This window comes from Ceratina calcarata, unplaced genomic scaffold (assembly GCF_001652005.2).
Source record: "Ceratina calcarata isolate Rehan_Ccalc_2016 unplaced genomic scaffold, ASM165200v1 scaffold205, whole genome shotgun sequence".
Lineage (NCBI taxonomy): Eukaryota > Metazoa > Arthropoda > Insecta > Hymenoptera > Apidae > Ceratina > Ceratina calcarata.
The window spans coordinates 37,377-44,700 of NW_017142138.1; the positions used below are offsets into that span (position 1 = coordinate 37,377).

The 7,324-nt window shown below is 34.9% G+C and overlaps 3 protein-coding genes across 5 annotated transcripts in view; 1 reads left to right on the forward strand and 2 right to left on the reverse strand.

The window, feature by feature from the left end:
* The window catches only part of atk (artichoke), a 14,988-nt gene extending 11,511 nt beyond the window's left edge, over positions 1-3,477 (forward strand). The window contains exons 7-11 of the mRNA XM_026811233.1: positions 63-394; positions 454-873; positions 1,638-2,460; positions 2,596-2,927; positions 2,987-3,477. Coding sequence (XP_026667034.1) covers positions 63-394; positions 454-873; positions 1,638-2,460; positions 2,596-2,927; positions 2,987-3,477 — 2,398 coding nt within the window. The remainder of the gene's footprint in view (positions 1-62; positions 395-453; positions 874-1,637; positions 2,461-2,595; positions 2,928-2,986) is intronic.
* Rpn8 (regulatory particle non-ATPase 8) lies at positions 3,320-5,742 on the reverse strand. The gene is made up of 4 exons (XM_018019768.2): positions 5,482-5,742; positions 5,186-5,278; positions 4,926-5,104; positions 3,320-4,858 (listed from the first exon to the last, which is right to left on the reverse strand). Exons 1-4 carry the CDS (start codon positions 5,654-5,656, stop codon positions 4,343-4,345), a joined length of 963 nt encoding a protein of 320 aa, XP_017875257.1. The 5' UTR covers positions 5,657-5,742; the 3' UTR covers positions 3,320-4,342.
* A 217-nt stretch (positions 5,743-5,959) lies between these two features.
* LOC108622091 (mediator of RNA polymerase II transcription subunit 15-like) overlaps positions 5,960-7,324 on the reverse strand; it is a 3,295-nt gene continuing 1,930 nt past the window's right edge. For 2 of the 3 annotated variants that reach the window (XM_026811230.1, XM_026811229.1), the window contains exons 5-9: positions 7,228-7,310; positions 6,977-7,138; positions 6,621-6,906; positions 6,444-6,567; positions 5,960-6,357 (exon numbers count right to left, since the gene is read on the reverse strand). In XM_026811230.1, coding sequence (XP_026667031.1) covers positions 6,028-6,357; positions 6,444-6,567; positions 6,621-6,906; positions 6,977-7,138; positions 7,228-7,310 — 985 coding nt within the window. In that variant the 3' untranslated portion in view covers positions 5,960-6,027. The remainder of the gene's footprint in view (positions 6,358-6,443; positions 6,568-6,620; positions 6,907-6,976; positions 7,139-7,227; positions 7,311-7,324) is intronic. The other variant, XM_018019756.2, reaches the window with a different exon arrangement.

A 7,324-nucleotide genomic window follows, 5' to 3' on the forward strand; every position in this document is an offset into this window, starting at 1 on the left:
GTTCATGTAAATCTTAATTGTAGTACGGTAATACGGTTTAATGATTTGATCATTTTCCACAGTATTGACTTAAATTCGACGAGGACGTCGGATTCAAGTACAGCAGCGGACGAATCACCTGAAAAAGCAAATGAAACTTATGTGTCTACTAAAAATGATGATGAAGACAGTTTAGAAGCGAATAAAAAGTCGCATAAGAACGAAGGAAAATTACAAGTGGAAAGCGCAAGTCGAATCGTTTGGACTACTCCGAGAACAGTCTCAGAAACGACAAAGGAAGCTTCCTTTAAAGAAACCTCGACACAAATATTAAAGCATACTTACTGGGATTCTAAAGAGATCGAAAATCAGGGATCACCAAATACTGCGACAAATGTTAAAAAAGAATCCAATGGTAAAATTCATACGAACTTCTTTCTTTGTTTTAGTTGCTAAACCAGATAATAATTACAGATGACTCCGGTTCTACTGTAACGGAGCGAACAGCATTCCATTCGACTCCGCTTTTGGAAATTCAAAAGAATTTCTCTTCTGCTTCTCAAGTTACTCATGAAACTGAGGCATCAGCCCTGTCAGCGTTTTTGATTCCTGGAGGTCAGGTACCTCCTTCGGTACCAAATTTGCGACCACTAGGAAAACCAACAATAACGAAGGTTCCATCGCCACGTGTCGGTCTTTCCGTGGAATCGGAGAAACAAAAATCGGTGGCACAAGCTGTTCAACGGTACATGGAAAATGAAGAAACGATGTTGGATAAAGATGGTCTTTCTAATGAGAATGCTGAAATTGTTGAAGACAATCCTTTTAATTGGTACTTTCAACATTATAACGATACCAATTTAGAACCTTTTGTAGGTATAGCGTATAGTGGAGGTGAAAAGATAAGTGCGGCTCGGTGGACTTTATTTAGCCAAATGTGTCTTATTTTGTATATTCTTATATAAAAATATGAAAGATTAAATATCAGTAATCAAATACACGGTAATTGATCGCTACATTACAGTATACGTACACTTTATGCGTGTAATTTAGCGATTAAGTTGAATAACGGGAATAGAATAAAGTATTATGGGATTAAATTAACGCCTCTTGTACGAAAGGAAATCAGATCATACTCAATTGATCTACCATGCATTTTATCTTGGCTTAACTTTTTTATAAAATTCTTGTATATTAATAAATAAGAAGTAAATAATATATTTTAAGTTTAAATGATTATTTTTTTATTACAATGTTATATTATTTATGCGAGTTCGCTGAAAAAACATATTTGTTTGATGATGTATTATATACTAGAGTTCAAACAATGTAGAAAAGTCTAATATGCACTCAAGCATATCGTTAACAATAATTGCATGATATTGGTACATAAAAATATTATGAAATTTTTATTAGTATCAATACATTATGTAAAAGTTATAGGTAGTTTGAAGCAGTTGTTGATTTCCAACTTACTGAAAATAAAGAAAATCATCGGGAAACGTCATACTGCTATGATACATAAACATTATTTAACATTTCGCAATTGTGCAATATACGTACTACTCATGCTTTGTCCGTGTTTAATTTATAAAAATGTGTAACTGCATTCTTACTATCATATCTTTTATGTAATGCGTATACTATACATTATACAGTATTCATCCATTCAATTTTGCTGCCTGTCATAATTAATCATTTGCATCCATCAACAAAATATTTAACAAATTACATGAAATATTTAATACATTTATTGATAGTACTCGGAGCAACGGAAATGGTACCGCTTCGTATGAGTTTAAAGGATTCCTCGACGCGAAATCCTAATTTCCCAGATTCTGATTACTTTTACGAGTATGCAGATTATCAAGATAGTAAAAATGATAAATTAAACACAACTATCGCGCCGACTCAGAGTCAGCAGTTTGCAAGTACGGTACCAACGAACACCACGAAAGTTGTTGAGTCAACGGAGAGGCCTCCATTTCCACTGAACAACACCGTACCCATAAAAAAGACCACTTCAGTGCCTCCGTCCCCTAGCAGTTCAGGTTTCACATTTTTTGGAGTACCTTTGCCGAACCTTAATTTCAATCTGTGGGGAAACTCAGGACGAAAGTCCGAAAGAAAAAATTCAGACCGACCAGGAAGAAGCCGATACAGGATATTCCCGCCTACAGAACCGGAAGTGCACAGAGGTGGTTTCGTACCTTTGCCCCGAGGACAAGGTGGGTTTATACCGATCGTTGATCCTAGATTGATATACGAGAAACAAGAAATCTCTCGGGTACGGGATTCGAACGATACACAGGAGGAGCGAAAGAGATGGAAAAGCGGAAATGGAACGGTGATAAAGATTGAAAAAACTCATCCCAGAACGAACAAGCCCAAAATAGGATCCAAAGAGAGAGAAGAATTATCCATAATGATGACTAAGGGAACAGACTCCCGTTTGCGAGTGACTGGCATAAAGAAAAGCAGGTACTTATAATCAAATAAATAAAGTAATATGCAAAGTATATCTATATGAAATATTTTTATTTAAAACAATGCAGTTCATGTAAATCTTAATTGTAGTACGGTAATACGGTTTAATGATTTGATCATTTTCCACAGTATTGACTTAAATTCGACGAGGACGTCGGATTCAAGTACAGCAGCGGACGAATCACCTGAAAAAGCAAATGAAACTTATGTGTCTACTAAAAATGATGATGAAGACAGTTTAGAAGCGAATAAAAAGTCGCATAAGAACGAAGGAAAATTACAAGTGGAAAGCGCAAGTCGAATCGTTTGGACTACTCCGAGAACAGTCTCAGAAACGACAAAGGAAGCTTCCTTTAAAGAAACCTCGACACAAATATTAAAGCATACTTACTGGGATTCTAAAGAGATCGAAAATCAGGGATCACCAAATACTGCGACAAATGTTAAAAAAGAATCCAATGGTAAAATTCATACGAACTTCTTTCTTTGTTTTAGTTGCTAAACCAGATAATAATTACAGATGACTCCGGTTCTACTGTAACGGAGCGAACAGCATTCCATTCGACTCCGCTTTTGGAAATTCAAAAGAATTTCTCTTCTGCTTCTCAAGTTACTCATGAAACTGAGGCATCAGCCCTGTCAGCGTTTTTGATTCCTGGAGGTCAGGTACCTCCTTCGGTACCAAATTTGCGACCACTAGGAAAACCAACAATAACGAAGGTTCCATCGCCACGTGTCGGTCTTTCCGTGGAATCGGAGAAACAAAAATCGGTGGCACAAGCTGTTCAACGGTACATGGAAAATGAAGAAACGATGTTGGATAAAGATGGTCTTTCTAATGAGAATGCTGAAATTGTTGAAGACAATCCTTTTAATTGGTACTTTCAACATTATAACGATACCAATTTAGAACCTTTTGTAGGTATAGCGTATAGTGGAGGTGAAAAGATAAGTGCGGCTCGGTGGACTTTATTTAGCCAAATGTGTCTTATTTTGTATATTCTTATATAAAAATATGAAAGATTAAATATCAGTAATCAAATACACGGTAATTGATCGCTACATTACAGTATACGTACACTTTATGCGTGTAATTTAGCGATTAAGTTGAATAACGGGAATAGAATAAAGTATTATGGGATTAAATTAACGCCTCTTGTACGAAAGGAAATCAGATCATACTCAATTGATCTACCATGCATTTTATCTTGGCTTAACTTTTTTATAAAATTCTTGTATATTAATAAATAAGAAGTAAATAATATATTTTAAGTTTAAATGATTATTTTTTTATTACAATGTTATATTATTTATGCGAGTTCGCTGAAAAAACATATTTGTTTGATGATGTATTATATACTAGAGTTCAAACAATGTAGAAAAGTCTAATATGCACTCAAGCATATCGTTAACAATAATTGCATGATATTGGTACATAAAAATATTATGAAATTTTTATTAGTATCAATACATTATGTAAAAGTTATAGGTAGTTTGAAGCAGTTGTTGATTTCCAACTTACTGAAAATAAAGAAAATCATCGGGAAACGTCATACTGCTATGATACATAAACATTATTTAACATTTCGCAATTGTGCAATATACGTACTACTCATGCTTTGTCCGTGTTTAATTTATAAAAATGTGTAACTGCATTCTTACTATCATATCTTTTATGTAATGCGTATACTATACATTATACAAGAGGATTTAAGAACAAGACCATTTATATTTATTTTTGTGTTAATTTAAAGTACCAATCAATTTGTAAGCACAAAATACATTTGTACATGTATAAACAAACTTTGCATCTTTTGCGAATCTTTGCAATGTAAACAGTCTCGAACACACAAATTAGTGTCAATTTCACTTTCATTCACTGGCTTTTAGTTTTTGCTTTATCTTTTTCATCTTTTTTCTCCTCTTCCTTCTTCTCATCTTTCTTTAATTCTTTTTTATCTGTTTCCTTCTTCTCGGCATCGCGATTGGTTAATTTATTATTGATCAAATTGTGCAAAGCCACTATAGATCTAACAAGAGCAGCGAGATATACGACTAACATTTGATCATTCGTTTTCACGTATAAAGAATCGACAAAGGTAGTTTGTGTCATATCAGGTAGTAAATTGAAAATATCTTGTAGTTGATAAACAATTTGATGATTAATAGGTAATTTACCACTTCCAACTTGTAGTAAATAATCTCTAATTTCCCTAAGTTGTTCATGAAGACCTTTTAAACCTAATAGTTGATTAGTGATCCTTTGACTAAGAGTACCGACTGTAGTATCTTTGATATCTCTCAGTAAATGTTCTACACCTACTTCTTCTGCTTCTTCTGCACCGATTTCACTAGGAATATGCTCAAAGGTCTTAGATGTTGGAGAGCCATCCTGGAATAATTATACATAAGTAATACGAACTAAAACTCTCATTTACTAATTACAACATGAAACATACATCATGCACTTCTTCAACAGCTTGATATGCTTCTGTTGGAAGACCAAGATCTTTTGGTTTAGCATCAATAATGACCAGAACAGAATTAGGACAGTATCTCCTAATCAGTTCATTGATCGCAACATCGTTTTGATGTAGTTTAGGTCCAGTGTGATACCATCCTACTACCTTCTCACGAGCTATACAAATGGATTAAAAACTATAATAATTGGCTATACTGGTTTCTGATTTCCAACACATAAGCAGACGAATGCACATACCATTGACTTTTTTAAACATTCCATACATGTTTTCAAGATAATCATGATCAAGAAACCATACACTTTTGTCCTTATCATCTTCATCAAAAGGTACTATAAAAAAAGATAATAATGCTTATTTAACAGATTTAAACAATCTTCTATGTTTGTGTACACACATGTTTTAGTTAATAAAATTATAAGCTACTGAAGAAAATTTAATTACACTTTATTTACAAACGTCAAAATAGTAATAAATAATTCAAAAGTTATTAACAAAATTGCAATATGATTGATAGTAACAGATTTAGCCTAACCTGCAAAACTGTTTGATACGTCTAGGACGCCCTTAGCTCTCCAACATCCCAAGAGAACACCAACAACTCTTTTCTGGTTGCCAATTTTTCCCATACGATTAAAATGATCCACCACACTTAATAAAACTAAAGGATGTACCACTACTTTCGTAGTTACAACCTCTTGACTCGGCATTTTTGAACAATTCCTTTAACTTCTCACAATGATCGTAGCCGCCGCAGCAGAAACAACATCCATACACAGAAAGAAAAATGAGAGTTCTCACGCCCGGGATTTCGTCACTATTCATACTAGTGCTGCACCTTGCGGCCAATTCGGGAGAAAACTCCAGCACGCTAAGTGGGTCGGGAATCATTTTGGGTAGCTTATGAAAAATTTTATATGGTAATTGACAAAGTATGGTCACCGAGGAGATATTCCTCGGTGGTATGGTATAGTAATATACGTTGTATAACGTATGAGTGAGAGGAAATAAAATAATAGATGATGAGATATTTATTTCACAACTGTTTTAAATTTATAAATATACTGTATACAAGGACGTATTACAAACCCATTAATACGGTAGTAGGAGTAACAGGTATTTGAGAAGGTGCGCTAGCTTGTCTTACACTCATTTCCCATGTATCTAATAATTGGGATACGGAAAAACGTCGAGGAAGTTTCGTAATGCGAGCGTTCAGAGCCTTCTGAACAGCAGAGAGGAATGTCGTGGCGTATTCATGGGGTGCCATCACACAACGCGGTGGTGTCAATGGATAATCGGCAGGAACAGTGACAGATACTGGTGGAACACATGGAAGATGACGATCATCCAACCAGCAGATCAACTGAATACATTTTGAGCCAGTTTGTTGCGCGGGATCAAGACTGACCTATATAACATTTATACGCACAAAAGGATAAGTTCGGTTATACAGAAAAGAAGGATTACTCATAAATTATTATGTAAATTAGTTACCTTGAATCGTTGATCCAATCGCGCTATTTCACCTTGTAATACATCTGGTATTTCGCTAGGATATTCTTCTATTTTCTGTTTCTTCAATGGCGGTGGTAAATTTCTGATTGTACATAAAGAGTATCTATTTTTACATACTGTATCTTAAAATTTACTAATTGTTCACAGATTACTCACTTTATTTCTGGTCCGAACAAAGCTTCTAGACACGGGCCAAAAGTACGTTGTAACGTATGATTTACAACAGGGCTTTGGAGATGAGTGCTCACTGCTTCCAAAAGCGGACTAAAGAAATGATGTTCTTTCAGTGTCGTTACTGGAGGCCGTACGCTTGCGTCACCCCGCTTAAAATCTAACTTTTCTAGAACTATTTCACATTTTAATAATGTGTCTAGCGGCGTCCGTTTAGTGGGGTTTAATAAAATTTCTAGAAGCTTCTTCATTTTGCTTATTTTGTCAACATCTATAAATAACAGAATTACATAAATTTTTGCATGCGTGTTAAGATTAATGCTTAAGTCGATATTACTCACTTCCATCGCTGCTCATCTTAGCAATCATTCTTCTTAGTGGTTCTATGTATTTACTTAATTGTCTAACTTTATCTCTATATGCTTGATCTTCTTGTTGGGGGCTTGGAGTCGCTCCTACACCTCCGGGCGTATTCAAAGAACTGCTAGGAGATGGTACCATACCTGTTTGAGAATGCAGTATATTTAATATTACTCATGTTTACGATTAAACTTGCACATTTATGACTGTACATTCAAGTTTTGTAACATACCTACAGATCGTTGTGGTCCGGCCATGGTAGCATGTTGGGGATTTGGTGATGGAACTAACGCTGGTGATGCCACCATTTGATTGCTGTAATATATATC

Coding starts and splice junctions, on each gene's coding strand:
- Rpn8 (XM_018019768.2), bottom strand. CDS start 5,656: ATGCCGAGTCAAGAGGTTGTAACTACGAAAGTAGTGGTACATCCTTTA. Junction 5,279..5,481: donor CGTATCAAACAGTTTTGCAG/GTTAGGCTAAAT, acceptor CTTTTTTTATAG/TACCTTTTGATGAAGATGAT. Junction 4,859..4,925: donor CTGTTGAAGAAGTGCATGAT/GTATGTTTCATG, acceptor TAATTATTCCAG/GATGGCTCTCCAACATCTAA.